This window comes from Callithrix jacchus, chromosome 7 (genome assembly GCF_049354715.1).
Source record: "Callithrix jacchus isolate 240 chromosome 7, calJac240_pri, whole genome shotgun sequence".
Lineage (NCBI taxonomy): Eukaryota > Metazoa > Chordata > Mammalia > Primates > Cebidae > Callithrix > Callithrix jacchus.
Window position 1 is genome coordinate 37088679 of NC_133508.1, and position 17274 is coordinate 37105952.

General features: G+C 44.9%; 1 protein-coding gene across 2 annotated transcripts in view; it reads left to right on the top strand.

The window, feature by feature from the left end:
- Window positions 1-17274, top strand: part of LOC128932566 (ubl carboxyl-terminal hydrolase 18-like) — a 59618-nt gene that overhangs the window by 32146 nt on the left and 10198 nt on the right. For both annotated transcript variants that reach the window (XR_013520429.1, XM_078332955.1), the window contains exons 2-3: window positions 10448-10544; window positions 11447-11591. Coding sequence is in view for 1 of the 2 variants with exons in the window: in XM_078332955.1 (XP_078189081.1) it covers window positions 10513-10544; window positions 11447-11591 (177 nt within the window). In the remaining variant the exon portion in view is untranslated. The remainder of the gene's footprint in view (window positions 1-10447; window positions 10545-11446; window positions 11592-17274) is intronic.

Below are 17274 nucleotides of genomic sequence, written 5' to 3' on the forward strand. Positions count from 1 at the left end.
CAAGGGAAGGCCAGACCAAAAGGCCAGGCCAAAAGGCAAGGGAAGGCAAGGCCAGGCCAAAAGGTAAGGAAATGCAAGGCCAGACCAAAAGGTACGGCAAGGCTAAAAGACCAGGTCAGACCAAAAGTTAGGCCAAAAGCCCAGGGCGGGCCATGACAGGCCAAAGGCCAGGCCAAAAAGTCAGGCCAGGTTAAAAAGTCAGGCCAGACCAAAAGGTAAGGCCAGGCTAGGCAAGCCAGGCCAAAAAGGCCAGACCAAAAGGTAAGGTCAGGCCAGACCAAATGTCCAGGCCAAAAGGCAAGGCCAGACCAGTCCAGGACGAAAAGCAAGACCAGGCTAGACCAAATGTCCAGGTGAAAAGGCCAAGCCAAAGGGCCAGGTCAGACCAAAAGTCAAGGTCAGACCAAAAGTAAAGGTCAGGCCAGACCAAAAGGCAAGGCTAGGCCAGGTCAGTCCGAAAGATAAGGCCAGGCCGAAAGTCCAGGCCAAAAGACGAGGCCAGGCACAAAGAACAGGTCAAAAGGCAAGAGCAGGCCTGGCCAGACCAAAAGACCAGGCCAGCCAAGGCCAGACCAAAAGGAAGGGCGAGACCAGGTCAGACCAAAAGGAAAAGCAAGGCAAGAACAAAATGCAAGGCCAGATCAGACAAGGCTAAAAGGCCAGGCCAGATCAAAAGGACATGCCAAACCTGCAAGACCAGGCCAATAGGACAGGCCAAAAGGTAAAGCCAGGCCAGGACAGATCAAAAGGTAAGGTCAGGCCAATAGGCCAAGCCAAAAAGCCAGGCCACACCAGGCTAGGCCAAAACGCCAGGCCAAGCCAAAAGGTAAAGTTCAGGCCAGGCCTAACCAAAAGGCCAGCCCAAAAGGGAGGGACACACCAGGCCATGCGAAAAGACCAGGCCAGACCAAAAGGAAAGACCCGGCCAGACCAGACCAAAAGACCAGGTCAGACCAAAAGGTAAGGCAAGGCCAAAAGGCCAGGTAAAGGCAGGACAGACCAAAACATAAGGCCAGACCAAAATGCAAGGTCAGGCCAAAAGGTCAGGCCAAAAGGCAAGGCAAGGCCAGACCAAAAGGTAAGGTCAGGCGAGATCAGACCAAAAGCCCAGGCCAAAAGGCAGACCAGACCAAGACAAAAGGCCAGGTCAAAAGGTAATGCCAGGCCAAAAGGCCAGAACAAAAGGCAAGGTTAGGCCAAGCCAGACCAAAAGTCCAGGCCAAAGACCAGGCCAGACCAAAAGAAAAGGTCAGGCCAGGCCAGACCATAGACCAAAAGGCAAGGCAAGGCTAAAAGACCAGACCAGACCAAAAGGTTAGGCCAAAAGCCCAGACCAGGCTAGGCCAGGTCAAAAGACAAGGCCAGGCCAAAAGCCCAGACCAGGCTAGGCCAGGTCAAAAGACAAGGCCAGACCAAAAGCAAGGCCAGGCCAAAGGCTAGGCCAAAAAGCCAGAACAGGACAAAAGGAAAGGCCAGGCCAGACCAAATGTCAAGGCCAAAAGACCTGTCCAGACCAAAAGGCAAGTTAAAATCAAAAGGCTGTCTCCCATCTTCTGTTCTGTTTTCTTTTCCTACCATTGTCTTCTTACCACTCCCCATAATTCTTGCTAACATTTTTTAGATACTGTTAATTTACCATTTCCTTCTCCCAGCTCCCACTCCCCAATCTTTTTCCCCACTCCCCACTTTCTTTTTCCCTCTTCTGCTGACCCCTGCTCTCTTCTTCCCTCTTCCTCCCCCAGCTCCCTTATTCCCTCTTCCCCCAGCTCCTGCTCTGTTCTTCCTACTGCTCCCACCTTCTTTCAGTCCTGTCTTTTCTCTGCTCCCATCTCTTCTCCCCATGGCCTTCTCATTCCCTCTCCCCTCATTCCCTCTCCCCACCATATTTTTCTCCCCACTGTTTTTTCCTTACATTCCCTCCCCCTACCTTTTAGTGCACACCTTCTTCTTTCCCCTGCTTCCTCTCCTCTTCCTGCCGTTTCTTAGCCATGGCCATCTCACAACCCTTTCTCTCTCTCCCCATAGTATCTTCCCTATCTCCTCTCCCCACAAACTTCTCATTCCCTCTGACCCCAACCCCTCCCCATCGTGTTGTTCCCACTGTCTTTTCCCCACCCCCTCTCCTCATGTTCTTCTCACCACCCCATGCCCTCTCCCACTATCTTGTTATGACACTTATCTCACCACCTCCTTGGTCTCTCCTCAAGTTCTTCTCCCTGACTTATATTCTTCTCCCCGTTCTTTTTCCTCACTGTCCCAATCCCCCAATCTCCCAGCCCCTGCTCCTAGCATTATCTTCTCCCCACTCCCTTCTCTTTGCCAAATTCCCTCTCCTCACCACCTTCCCCCAACTGTCTTTTCCCCACTGTCCTTTCCCTTTTTAGTAGAGATGGGGTTTTCCATGTTGGTCAGGGTGGTCTCGAACTCCTGACTTCAGGTGATCCACCCACTTTGGCCTCCCAAAGTGCTGGGATTACAGGTATGAGCCACTGTGCCCAGCCTTTTCTTCCTTTTTTAAAAATCAGTGTTTTATAATGATAACTATAGAGATCTTTGACTTCTCTAGTTAAAGTTATGTATAGGCATTTTTTTGGTAGCTATTATAAATAGGATTGCTTTTTTTTCTTGTTCAGATTGTTCATTGTTGTTGTATAGAAATATGACTCATTTTTTTTGAGACTGAATCTCACTCTATTGCCCAGGCTGTAGTACAGTGGCATGATCTTGGCTCCCTGTAGTCTCTGCTTCCTGGGTTCAAGCCGTTCTTGTGCCTCAGCCTCCCGAGTAGCTGGGATTAGAGACACTCACCTCCACACCTGGCTAATTTTTGTATTTTCAGTAGACACATGGTATCACCGTGTTTTCCAGGCTAGTCTTGAACTTCTGACCTCAAATGATCTTCCCTTCTTGGCTTCCTAAAGTGTTGGGATTACAGGCCTGAGCCACCATGCCTGGCCAGAAATGTGACTGACTCTGCATTTTGTAACTTTACAGGAATTTGTGTATCAGCTTTAAGAATTTTTTGTGGAATCATCAGATTTTTCTAAATATAGGTTCATATTGTTTGCAAAAAAGGATAATTTGATTTTTTTCTTCCAATATAGATACCTTTAGTTTCTTTATCTTGCCTAATTGCTCTGGCTAGGACTGCTAGTATTGTGTTGCATGAAAGAGGTGAAGTCCTTGTCTTCTTCCTGGTCTTAGAAGAAAGGCTTTCAGTTTTCTCAAATGATAGCAGTGTGTTTGTCATTGATAGCCTTTATTGTTCTGATGTATGTTCTTTCTGTACACAGTTTGTTGAGAGTCCTTATCACGAAGGGATGTTAAATGTTACTGAATTTTTTAAGCATCTTTTGAAATAATATGATTTTTGTTCTTGATTCTGTTAGTGTAATATATAATTTTTGTTGATTTGCTTATGTTGAACTATCCTTGAATTGCTATAATGAATCCCACTTGATCATCATGAATGATATTGTTGTTGAATTTTGTTTGCTAGTATTTTGTAGAGGATTTTTGTGTCTATGTTCATCAGGGATACTGGCCTGTAGTTTTCTTTCTTCATCATGTACTCGTCTGGTTTTGGTATCAGAATAATGCTGGCCTTACGAGTTTGAAAATATTCTCCCCTCTTTAATTATTTGGACAAGTTTGAATATAATTGGTATTCTTTAAATGTGTGGTAGAATTCAGGAGCAAAGCCATCAGGCCCTGAGTATTTTTTGTTTTTGTTTTGCTGGTAGACTTTGAAATTACTGCCACAGTCTCCTTACTCATGATTAGTCTGTTCATGTTTTCTGTTTCATCATGGTTCAATCTTAATAGATTCTATGTGTCCAGGAATTTATTCATTTCTTCTAGGTTTTCTAGTTGTTTGGGATTTGGTTGTTCATAATATCTTAATAGTTTCTACCTGTGCTTTTTTTTCCTTTTTGAGAAGGAATCTTACTCTGTCACTCAGACTGGTGTGCAGTGGTACCATCTCAGCTCACCGCAACCTCTACCTCCTGTGTTCAGGTGATTCTCCTGCCTCAGCCTTCCAATTAGCTGGAATTACAGGTGTGTACCAGCATGCTCAGCTAATTTTTTATTTTTACTTTTATTTTTAGTAGAGATGGGGTTTCACTGTGTTGGCCAGGCTGGTCTCAAACTCCTGACTTCAGGTGATCTTTCCACGTTGGCATCCCAAAGTGCTGGGATTACAGGTGTGAGTCACTGTGTCTGGCCCTTTTTTTGAATAATTTTTATTTTGGAGACAGAGTCTCTGTCATGCAGGCTGGAGTACAGTGATGTTATCCTGGCTCACTGAAACCTCTGCCTTCTGGGTTCAAGTGATTCTCTTGCCTCAGCCTCCCAAGTAGCTGTGACTGTAGGCATGTACCACCACTGTTACAGTTAGGAGGAAAAAGGGCAGATGTTCTATTGGAGACTGTAGTTAATACTGTATATTTCAAAATAGCTAGAAGAGAGTTTTGAATGTTCTTACCATGAATAAATAATAAATGTGTGAGGTGATAAAGATGCTAAATGCCCTGATTTGGCTGTTTGTTTTGTTCGAGATGGAGTTTTGCTCTTGGTGCCCAGGCTGGAGTATAATGGTGTGACCTCAGCTCAGTGCAACCTTCACCTCCTGAGTTCCAGCGATTTTCCTGCCTCAGCCTCCCAAGTAGCTAGGATTACAGGTCCATGCCACCATGCCTAGATAATTTTTGTACTTTTAGTAGAGATGGAGTTTTGCCATGTTGGCCAGGCTGGTCTTGAACTCCTAATCTCAGGTGATCCACCCACCTTGGCCTCCCAAAGTGCTGGGTTTAGAGTCAGGACCCACCACATCTGGCCTTTAACAATTCTTTGTACTTCTGTGGTATCAGTTGTAATGTCTCCTTATTGCCTCTGTTTTTATTTATTTGAGTCTTTTTCTCTTCTCAGTTTAGCTAAAGATTTTTCAGTTTTATCTTTTCAAAAAATCAACCTTTTGTTGGTCTTTTGAATGTGTATTTTGTTTGTTTGTCTGTTTGTTTTTCTTTGAGACAGAGTCTCTTTCTGTCTCCCAGGGTGGAGTGCAGTGGTGCAATCCTGACTCACTGTGACCTCCTCCTCCTGGGTTAAAGTCATTCTGCTGCCTCAGCCTCCTGAGTAGCTGAGACTATAGGTGCCTGCCACCATGCCCAGATCAGTTTTTGTATTTTTAGTAGATGTGGGATTTCATTATGTTGGCCAGCCTGGTCATTATTAATTTTTTTTAAGAGACAGAGTCAGGCCAGGGGTGGTGGCTCATGCCTGTAATACCAGCACACTGGGAGGTTGATGGGGGTGGATCACCTGAGGTCAGGAGTTCAAGACCAGCCTGGCCAACTTGGTGAAACCCTGTCTCTACTAAAAAAAAAATTAGCTGGGTGTCGTGGTGCATGCCTGTAATCCCAATTACATGGGTGGCTGAGGCAAGACAATCGCTTGAACCCGGGAGGCAGAGGTTGCAGTGAGCTAAGATCATACCCTTGCACTCCAGCCTGGGCAAAAAGAGTGAAACTCGGTTTCAAAAAAAAAAAAAAAGTGACAGGGTCTTGCTCTGTTGCCTAGGCTGGAGTGCTGTGGCATGATCATAATTTTTTGTGGCCGCAAACTCCTGGGATCAACTGATCCTCCTGCCTCAGTGTCCCAAGTCACAGGGACTACAGGTACATGCCACCATGCCAGACTAATTCTATTTTTATTTTTAGAAACAGGATCTTGCTACGTTACCTAAACTGGTCTTGAACTCATAGCTTCAAGCTATCCTCCTGCCTCAGCCGACCAAAGTGCTGGGATTATAGGTGTGAGCCACTGTGACGGGCTTTCTATTCTCTATTTCTAGGAGATACGCTTTTTTTAGTTTTCACATGTGAACATGTGGCATTTATCTTTCTGCACCCAGGTTATTTCACTAACATAATGTATTCCAGGCTCACATGTTGATGTGCATGACAGGATTTCATTCTCTTTTAATGGCTAAATCACATTCCATTGTATACATATAGTCCACATTTTTTTAATCCATTCATCTTTTGATAGACACTTATGTTGATTCTCTATCTCAGGTATTATGAGTAGGGCCACAATAGGCATGAGGGTGCCGATCTCTTCAACATACTGATTCCCTTTCCTTTGCATATGTATTCAGAAGTGGGATTACTGGATCAGATGATACAGCTATTTTTAGGTTTTTTAAAGAGTCTCCATACTGTTTTGCATAATGGCTTCACCAATTTACATTCCCACCAATAATTGGTCCTGAGTTGATTTCTCACTTGAGCAGCATGGTAGACTTCAACTTTGCCCAGCTCGTCTACATCTGGCCTATCACTTGCCAGTTGTTTGACCTTGGGAAAGGCACTCATTTCTTTGTATCTCAGGTTTCTCATCTGTAAAATGGGTATATATCAGTAATTAATTCACATGGCTGTGTAAAGATAAAAAAGACAGTATATATAAAAGGCTTCCACCTTTTATAAGAAATAGTGATTTGATGTTATTCATTGTTATTATGTTATTTTATTTCATCTTATTTATTTATTTAGAAACAAGGTCTAATCCTGTTGCCCAGGCTGGAGTCAGTGGCACAATTATACTTCACTGCAGCCTCAAACTCCTGGCCTCAAGCAGCCTCATGTCAAGGTTTTTTTAATTTTTATTTAATTTAATTTTTTTTTTGAGACGGAGTTTCACTCTTGTTACCCAGGCTGGAGTGCAATGGTACAATCTCGGCTCACTGCAACCTCTGCCTCCTGGGTTCAGGCAATTCTCCTGCCTCAGCCTCCTGAGTAGCTGGGATTACAGGCACGCACCACCATGCCCAGCTAATTTTTTGTATTTTTAGTAGAGACAGGGTTTCACCACGTTGACCAGGATGGTCTCGATCTCTTGACCTCGTGATCCACCCACCTCAGCCTCCTAAAGTGCTGGGATTACAGGCGTGAGCCACCATGCCCGGCCAAGTTTTTTTATTTTTATGTTTGTGGAGAATGGGGTCTCACTATGTTGCCTAGACTGGTCTCGAATTTCTGGGCTCAAGTGATCCTCCAGCCTTGGCCTTCCAAAGTGCTGGGATTACAGGCATGAGCCAACATGTGAGGCCTCATCTCTGTATCTCTAGGGTTAGTCACTGGCACCTAAAATATTTCATTTAGTGATGTCATGTTTCTCTGATTGATCTTGATTCTTATGGCTGTGTGCCAATGTCTGTGCATTGACATAGGTAGCAAAGCCAGTCTTCATTGTCTGGCTTTGTTTGGGCTCTTCTTTCATTAGTAAACCTATCCAAAATTAAGGAGAGGCTGATTGGTCAGGACTCTAAACGCATGACTGCATCAGCTGTTGTAGTGCTAGGGCATGCCTTAAGCCCAGGATCACTGCAGTTGGAATTCTTTGGCTGCTGAGACTGACACAGCCCTGGGTCACACCTGAAGCACAGCACTGGGCATGCCCAAGACTCATGGTTGTGATGGCTTGCCTACTGCTGCTGAGGCTTATTCAGGGCCCAAGGTCACTGTAGTTGGCAGGTGGTGATGTGGGCCAGATCCCCTGTCTTTGTCTCTGGGGCTGTGTGTTCTCATCTAGCACTAGGGTGATGAGATCTGCCTGTGGGTACTGGTCTAGTATCTGGGAGATGCAGCTCTGCCCAGTCTGGGCTTTACTGTTGTGAACCTAGCACTGGGTTCCCAGGCAAAGTCCTCCACTTACCTCTCTTCTTCCCTCAAGCAAATAGTGTCTCTCTTCATGCTGCTGTGCTGAGGTTGGGGGAGGGGTGCAATCGTAACCCTGTGGCCACTGAGGCTGACACAATATTGGATCACACTCAGAGTCCACTGCTGTGAGACCAGCCCAGCACCAGGATGTGCCTAGGGCCTGAGGGTGCTACAGCCTGCCTGCAACTGAGGTTTATCTGAGGCCTGTGACTGCTGCAGCCGGCTGGCAGTGATGCAGCCAGAACACAAGTCTGTCCTCCCAGGGCCCTAGGTTCCCTTCCAGTGTAGGGTGGGTTGAGAGACTTCCTCTGTGGGTATCAGCCTGGCATCAGTGGCTGAGGGTCTCTGCTCAATGCTGGCTTTTTCTGAAGTGGGCCTGATCCTGGGTTGCAAAGCAAAGTCTTATGCGAGCTTCCCTGTCCTTCCCCCAAGAGGGCATTATGGGTAAGGATTTGGCAGTCCATTTTGAGGAAGAATGGATATGTGTGGGACCCAGAGTAGGGTCCCAACCTAGAGCTCTATAAGGCATCTCCCCAGTTATCTCCTGCTCTTTGGCATCAGAGCAGATTATATGAATACACATACCCCCTTCTCAAATCCTTACCTACCCGCATTGTATTTTCACAGAGATCCCATTGTGCCTGGCTCACTCACATGAGCTCTTCCTGGAAGTGAGGTCGTGCTGTCCCCAACATGGGCCTGGCAGTCAGGCCTTGGGGTTTTGGAGTGATCACAAATGGGCAAGGCTTTTGGGCCTCTGAGAGAAACTTGTCAGTCCTGGCTGAGTCTCCGTAGTCTCCAGCAGATCTTGTTGGAAAGAAGGAAGCAGACAGCAACATGAAGAGGAAGAGAATCAGCCCAGAGAGCATCCTGGGGCCTGGGACTATTCTCATGTTATTAGCCCCTCCCATTTTTCTCTTCCTGACTCCATGTCAATGCTTGCCTCACCCCCTGAGCTCTGAAGCAGCAGAGCTTTGTGGCTGATGGCACCTGCTTTCTTGTGCCTTAATTTTTGCATCTTTTATATCAGGATGCAGCCTGGGCTCTAGGAAAATCTTATTTCTAAAAAACAAATACAAAAGGGATAATGACAGTACCAAACATGGGGTTGTTGGGAGGATTAAATGGGGTGATCTGTGGAAACTGCTTTAAGCCAGTGCTGGGGATCTAGTGACAGTTAGCCTTAGCTCCCATATTTACTGCTGAGGTACTTTTGTACCAGTCTGTCTGGAAGCAGTGTGCTCCTGATGATCTGGGAGCAGAAATCTGTGCTCACCTGCAAACCCAAATTTTGACTTTTTTATTGCCATGTCTCATAAGCAAAGCCCTTTCCTCAAAAATTCTGACTTTACTGCTGCTTCCTCCCTTTTAAATTGCCCACCTTGTGGGGTCTGTGGAGCCTAAGGTTGGGTTGGAAGAGAGGAGGCTGGGTGCTAGGCTTCAGAGAAATGCCTTTTGTTTTTCTCCTATTTTTGTAAGTTCCTTCTGACTTTCAGCCTCTCAGGGTGAGATTGTATTAGGTGAATCTTCCCCAAACCTGCCTTCTAATCTCCTCCCTCCCTGTGGTGGGTACTTGGCATGGACCTCTCCACTGACATTGGACATAGACAAACTGGGGAGTTCCTCTTGTCCCGAGACCAACAGATGCACATTTGGACTCAGCTCCATGGAGAACACTTTGAATGAGAGGAACCCATAATTCTCAGTTACACTTTCTCTAATGTTTCTTTCTTTTTCTTCCCCAACAATTGCCTGTACTACTCATTTGGCAGTGAATAATTTACATTTTTGATGACATCTCATTTTTCCTAACAGACTATTAAAACTTCTTTTATTGAACTTTTTTAAAACTCCTTTTTATTCAACATTTTTCTCTCTTTCTTTCCTTCCTTCCTTCATTTTTTCCTTCCTTTCTTCCTTTTCTTTTCTTTTCTTTTTCTTTTTCTTTTGATGGAGTTTTGCTGTGTGGCCCAGGCTGGAGTGCAGTGGCATGATCTTCGCTCACTGTAACCTCCACCTGCCAGGTTCAAGCAATTCTCCTGCCTCAGCCTCCCAAGTAGCTGGGATTACAGGCACATATCACTATGCTCAGCCAATTTTTGTAGAGACGGAGTTTCACCATGTTGGCCAGCCTGTTCTCTAACCCCTGACCTCAGGTGATTCACCTGACTCGGCCTCCCAAAGTGCTGGCATTACAGGTGTAAGCCACTGTGCCTGGCCCATGTTATCACACTTTTTACAGTTTCATGCTTGATATCTTCTCTTCAATTTGTTTGCAATCTCTTGAGTGAACACTTTGTACCTCTGAGAGAACTTTATAGGATTTCATGTCCTTGGTAGATTTAAGAAATCATTTTATTTTTGTCAACTTCTTGTTTTTTAAGACAGAGTTCCACTCTTGTTGTCTAGGCTGGAGTACAGCAGTGCAATCTTGGCTCACTGGAACCTCCGCCTGCCAGATTCAAGCAATTCTCCTGCCTCAGCCTCCCAAGTAGCTGGGATTATAGGCAACTGCCATGATGCCCAGCTGAATTTTTTGTATTTTTAGTAGAGACAGGGTTTTCGCCATGTGGACCAGGCTGGTCTCCAACTCCTGACCTTAGGTGACCCGCCTGCCTCAGCCTCCCAGAGTGCTGGGGTTACAGGTATGAGCCACCACACCCAGCAGTTTCAGATTCTTTACCTAGGCCTTGCCCTCAGTATTTTTTTCTCTTCCCTTATAGGCCTGGTTGGTTTACACAACGCTGGACAGACCTGCTGCCTTAACTCCTTAATTCAAGTGTTTGTAATGAACGTGGACTTCACCAGGATATTGAAGAGGTAAGGCTATTCTTCAGGCTGATAAGCATGTGTATTATTTCATTTTTAATATATTCAGTTATTTACAGTGACTTGAACTTTTTGAGATGTCCTCTCAAAAGTTGGCAGAGAGAAGACCTGTTTCTGCATATTCTGGACTACACATTATTTCTAAAAGTTCTTAGGTTGGTATAGGGTGGGGCCCAGGTATTGATACTTTTTAAATGCACTCCTTGGGTGATTTTAAAGTGCAGACAGGATTGATGGCCACTGACTTGGTTAAAGAGAGAGTTGGAACTAGACTGATGTTGGGAAGGAGTCAGTGGACAGTACACACCTCCCTTCCCCCAACACCCACACAATGTGCTCTCGCTCTCGCTCTCATGCTCTCTCTCTCTCTCTCTCTCTCTCTCCCCTTTCCTACCCTGTACTCTCTCCTTTTTCCCATCCAGGTAGTGCCTGTAAGTAAATAAATCATTGCCAAACCACAAGGACAGCTCTTCGTGTTGCCCTTTCTTTCTAGGACCTAACCCAGCATGTGCCTCTGCAGTTTGGAGAGCTTTAGGCTCGATGTTTGCTGCTTGCCTGAGATGTGGAGCCAGGACCTCCTTGTGCACCTGCCCTCTGCTCTCACATGACTGCTGGGCAGAGTGCAGAGGGGCTGAGACAGCAGTCATGCTGATGTCCCTCTCTAGAGGGTCTCCTGTACAGCAGATTTACTCATGTGGTACTTCTCAACCTTGGCCACACATTGAAATAATCTGGGGAAATAAAACATTCTGATAACTGGGCCCCAGCCTCCAGAATTCTGGTGTAATTTGTATGGGCGTGGCCTGGATATGGAGATTTAAATTTTTTCCCAAGTGATTACCTAGTTTCAAAAACTACATGTAAGGAAGTTTCCATCCATTCTTTTGTGGCAGGATCATGGTGCCCAAGGGAGCTGACAAGCAGAGGAGAAGAGTCCCTTTCCAGCTGCTTCTGCTGCAGGTGAAGATGGAGGACAGCCGGCAGAATGCAGTGCAGCCCCTGGAGCTGGCCTACTGCCTGCAGAAGTACAGCATGCTGGTAAGATGCCGTCCTGCTGGGCTCCTGCCTTCTGATTCCAAGGGGGTGGGAAGCTTAAAGGCAGAGTGAAGAGAGGAGCTAACAGCCAGTGAAGCAACAAGAAACAATTTAGGTAGCCTGGAACTCTCAGATTATAGAGACATTTGTGTAAGAGACACATTTTTGGAGGTGTAGAATTGATATTATTTATGGACATTTTACTTCCATACCACCCTTTTTCTGCTTCTCAGTAGCATAAGCAAAGGTTTATCCTCCAAGCTTATTCAGCCACAGTTAAGGAACTGCAGGAAAACAGAATAAAAGAATAAAAAACACAACATGTTCTACAAAATAATTCATTAATAGGTTAGTTTTTTTAAGATAGCAATATTGAGATGTGCATCACATACTGTAAAATTCATCCATTTAAAAACATACAATTCAGAGATTTGTAGTGTATTCACAGAGATGTGCCTTCATCATCACAATCTAAGTTTATAATATTTTCATCACTCCCAAAAGAAATCCCATACTTACAGGTTTCCTGTTGTGTATAACACACTGCTTTTCTCATGCTGCTTTCAGAATCCTTTGTCTTTAACTTTTTAAATCAATTATCCTGTGGCTTGGTGTGGGTTGTCTTATGGTGTCCTTTGGGCTTCCTGGATACAGATTTCTATTTTGTCCCTGGTTTGGGAAATTTTCTGTCATTACAGCTATGTGTTGCTTAACAACAGATATATGTTCTGAAAAATACATCAGTAAGTGATTTCGTCATTGCGTGAACATCATAGAGCAGACTTCACAAACCTAGATGGGGCAGCCTACTAAACACCTAGGCTATATGCTATGGCCATTGTGCTTCTATGGTCTGCCATTGACTGAAATGTCAATCTGCCACTCGTGACTGTTAATTCCTTGGATAAACTTTCTGTCTCTTCTCACTCTCTTCCTTCTTGCACTCTGATAATGCCTATTTTGGTCTGCTTCATGTCCCACAACTCTGTTTAGATATCTTCACCCTTTTTCTTTTTTGAAACAAAGTCTCACTCTGTCACACAGGCTAGAGTGCAGTGGCATGATCTTGGCTCACTGCAACCTCTGCCTCCCAGGTTCAAGCAATTCTCCTGCCTCCGCCTCCTGAGTAGCTGGGATTATAGGTGTGCACCACCATGCCCAGGTAATTTTTGTATTTTTAGTAGAGCCAGGATTTCACCATGTTGATCAGGTGAGTCTCAAATTCCTGACCTTGTGATCCACATGCCTCAGCCTCCCAAAGTGCTGGGATTACAGGCCTGAACCACTGGGCCCAGCATCTTCACTCCTTTTCATTCATTTTTGTTTTTGCTTCTCTGAATGATTTCCAGCGACCTATCTTCTAGTTTGCTAATCCTTTCTTCTGCTTGATTTAGTCTGTTGAGCTTCTTTTGTGAACTCTTATTTCAGTTATTGTATTCTTCAGCTCTATTATTTCTGTTTGATACTTTGAATTTTTTCCTATCTCTTTGCTGAAATTCTTACTTTATTCATACTTTTCTCTCCTAGACATGGTAAACATATTCATAATCATTATTTTGAGTAGTCATTAGGTAAGTCACTTATCTTCATTTCACTGGGGCATTTTCTGAAGATTTATCTTGTTCTTTTGCTTGGAACATATTTCTCTGTTTCTTCATTGTTCTGGATTCTCTGTTATTTTCTGCACATTAGATAAGAAAAATATCTCTCAGTCTTGTCCCACTGGCCTTGTAGAGAGATGAACTTGCAAAGTAGCCCTGCCAGAGACTTGGAGCACCTCTTGACCTGTGCTTGTCCAAACTGCCATCTATGCTTTTAGCAGCCCTCAGGAGATTAGAATGTGTCAAGTCCTGTCAGTTACCCAGACAGGGGAGATAGAAGCCAGCCCCTTGAGGTGCAGGTGGAGATATTGGGGCATTTCCATTTTATTCTCTCCTTAGGGAAAAGCTGGGAGCATGAGTTTCCTTAGGGAAAAGCTCTGCAATAAGCTGGACAGAGGATCTGTGGCAAGTGCCTGCACTCCCTGTTTAAACTGCACACACCTTTGATGCATTGCTTTTCTCTTTGTCACCCCAGGGGCCTAGTGAATGCTGGCTCCTGTCTGCTTAGGGATGGACAGGTTAGTTGGAAGCTTGGCACTATCTGTGGAGCAAACCAGTGAGAGCAGCTGTGGAAGTGCTCACCTACCTGTTCAGGGTCTCAGAGGAGTACTGGTTTCCTGCTCTGTCAGCTCCCAGATGAGTGGCAACCCCAGGGCAGCAGCTGCACATGTGCAGACAGATACCTTCTAAGAAGAAAGTGAGAGCCAGGCATTTCTGCCTTTTCACACTACTCTGGGCCTGGGGGTTAGCACTGGAAGTGCTTACATGCACATCTCATACCTGTTCTTTGATATCTGTGGGCTTGTGGGACTGACAAATACAGAGCCTTGTCAGCTCCCAAAGCTCAGTGATTGAGGAGCTAGTCCTTCATCGAGAGAGCTAAATGTTGTGTACTCAATGTGTGATATTAGAGACCTGATTTTTATACTGGGGCAGGGGGTGGGAGAAGGCATGGGACTTGCCCACATGCCTGTCCAGACTCCTGGAAATCTATTGTTTACCTGCCTGGTTGGCTCTACGTGCTGACTAGTTATTAATAGAAGCCCATCCCTCACCTCAGGCAACAGCTAGGAAAGCCTGCACACATAACCTTCCAGGGAGAAACTGGGAGCCTGACATTTTTGCCTGTTTGCTCTATGCTGAGCACAGGGGCACAGCTGCTGGAAATGCTCACATGCCCATTTAAAACTGCCTCTTTGCCTTCTGTGTTCACAGAGGATTCATGACTGCTGACCCATGTCCACTCCCAGGGCTAGGTGACCTAGCAGCCAAGCCCTTGAACTGCAAAAGCTGGGGCTGTCTGTATGTGGTCTAAACCCTTCATTCTTCAGGAGAAAGGAGTAGGGATTCCTTCCTTAAAGTAAGGTACTGTGTCTAAGGTGGGGCTTGCGGTGTGAGTGTGTCTGAGCTTTTTCAACCCATTTTGATGTGGATGTTTTCTCCATTGTCCCATGTGCAGGACTCTCTCAGCTAGTTTCTGGGTTTCTTTCAGAAGAAGTTGATCTGTGTGTAGATAGGAGTTTTTCTAAGTGTCCATGGGAGAGGAGAGCACCAGGAGCCCCCTTTTCTATCATCTCATTTATGTCACTCTGTGATTCTTTTTATTGAATTTGATTCACTAATATTTTGTTGAGGAATTTTGCATTTATGTTTACGAGAGATACTAGTTTCTAGGTTTTTTTCTTAAAATGTCTGTCTGGTCTTGGTATTAGGATAGTGCTGACCTCAGAGAATTAGTTAGGAAGTGTTCTCTCTGCTTTTTTCTTCTGGAAGGGATTGTAAGGAATTGTTATAATTTTCCCATAAATGTTTGGTAGAACCCATTATTCACTAGGGAACCCATCTGGGTATAACTGAGTACTCCCCTTTTCTTAGAGATAGTTTATTTTTCTTATGTTATTTCCTTTTCACTTCTCCTTTTCCCTCCCAACCCCCAACCCCCATGTTTCCCCTTTTCTGTTAGCCCTTTAAAAATGCAAAAATCACCTTTTACCCCCCACTCACCAGACAGTTCCTGCAGGGAAAAATAATGAATCTGTAAACTTGGAGATAGGTTGATTGAGGTTTGGTTGAGAACAGGGCACATTCTTCAGCTGATCTTTCCTGAGACTTGGCAGTAGATTTGCAGCCCAAAGCATACCCACCAGGGAACTCTCCCTGCCATGGGGTGGGCTTGAAACCCCTTCAGAGGTTGGCCTTTCACCCACTAGGAACACCGGGAGAAAGCATGCTCACTTGGCCACATTGACAGCTTACTTCTGCCCAGAAAGGTGGCAACTCAGCTTCCAGGTACATGGTAACTGCCTGGGAGATAACTACCATTGCTTACTCCCCCTACCCCCACAACACACCTTATGAAAAAGCCCCTTTCTCTTCCAAAGGAGAAATGGCACATGAAAAAGGCAGGATGCATCATACTCCTTCCCCAAGCTGGCTTCAGAATAAATTCATGTTTTTGTATAAAACCTTCTTTTGTATTACACTTGTTTTTGTATCAAAGTTAGTTGAATTCTACTTGTGGTGAGCAGCTAACCAGCTTTTCGGCTGCATGGACACTACGTTCAGTTTTTCTTCCATCTTCAGTCTGGATAACCACAGTCAACCAATTTCCAAGTTTATGGATTCTTTCTTTTACCAGCTCTAATCTGCTGTTGACTTCCTCTGGTAAATTTTTCATTTCCATTATTGTACTCTTCAACTCAAGAATTTCTGCTTGGTTCTTTTTGTATGTTTTTTTCTTTATTGATACTCTTCATTTGGCGAGACAGCATTTTCTTACTTTTACTTCTTTTGACATGGTTTTCCTTAGTTCTTTGAACACATTATAACAAAGCTAAAGTCTTTGTTTAGTAAGGCCAGCACCTAGGGCTTCTAGGTGAAAAGTTCTACTGATTGCTGTTTTCCTATGTGTGGCCATACTTTTCTGTTTTCATTTTATGTCTTGTCTCTTCTGTTGGAAAATGAACATTACAGATAACGTAAGGTGGCAACACTGGACACCAGAGACCCCCACACCAGGGTTTGTTGTTGTTGCTGTTTTGTTGTTATCGTTCGTGTTGTTGATCATTGTTCAGTGACAACTTCCTGAGCTAATTCTGTGATGGCTATATTTCCTGTAGTGCCTGGCCACTGACCTCTCCATTTTGTTATCTTACTGTTCAGATAATAAGTGGTCAGAGATTTCCTTAAATGCCTGAATCAGTGAGTCTTCCAATATTTGTGAAGGGGCTCTGTGTCTGTTAGGGCACAATTTCAAAGCATACAGTTTATAATTCTGTGTTCACCATCATTGCTTTCTTGTACATGGCCTTGTGATCAGCCAGAGGGAAAGGATTAAGCCCTCTTAGGTCTTGGGCATATGTGTGGCCTTCTAGATCCTCAGGAATATATCAGTGCTGTTCAAAGTCCCCTGTGAACATCTCATTTCCCAGGCTGAGTGCAGTGGTGTAAGCACAGCTCACTGTAGCCTCAACATCCTGGGCTTGAGTGATCCTCCTGCCTCTGCCTCAGCCTCCCAAGTAGCTCTGACTACAGGTGTGCACCACCACACTCAATGAATTTTTTAAATTTGTTATAGAGACGGAGTCTTGTTATGTTGCCCAGGCTGGTCTCAAACTCCTGGGTTCAAGTGATTTTCCCACCTTGGCCTACCAAAGTGTTGGGATTATAGGTGTGAGCCACTACACCTGGCACTGGAGCTTAAGTTTTAAGAAGTGTTCTCGGCCAGGCATGGTGGCTCATGTCTGTAATCCCAGCACTTTGGGAGGCTGAGGGGGCTGGATTGAGAGGTCAGGAATTCAAGACCAGCCTGGCCAAGATGCAGAAACCCCATCTCTACTAAAAACACAAAAATTAGCCAGGTGCAGTGACAGGTACCTGTAATCTCAGCTATTCAGGAGGCTGAGAAAGGAGAATCACTTGAACCAGGGGGTGAAGTTTGCAGCAAGCTGAGATAGTGCCACTGTACTCCAGCCTGGACAAAGTGAGACTGTCTCAAAAAAAAGGGGTGTTCTCAAAAATCAATACTAATTTTATTGTTTGTTTATTGATCACTTCATATGTAGTGCCAACTTAACCTTTCAGTG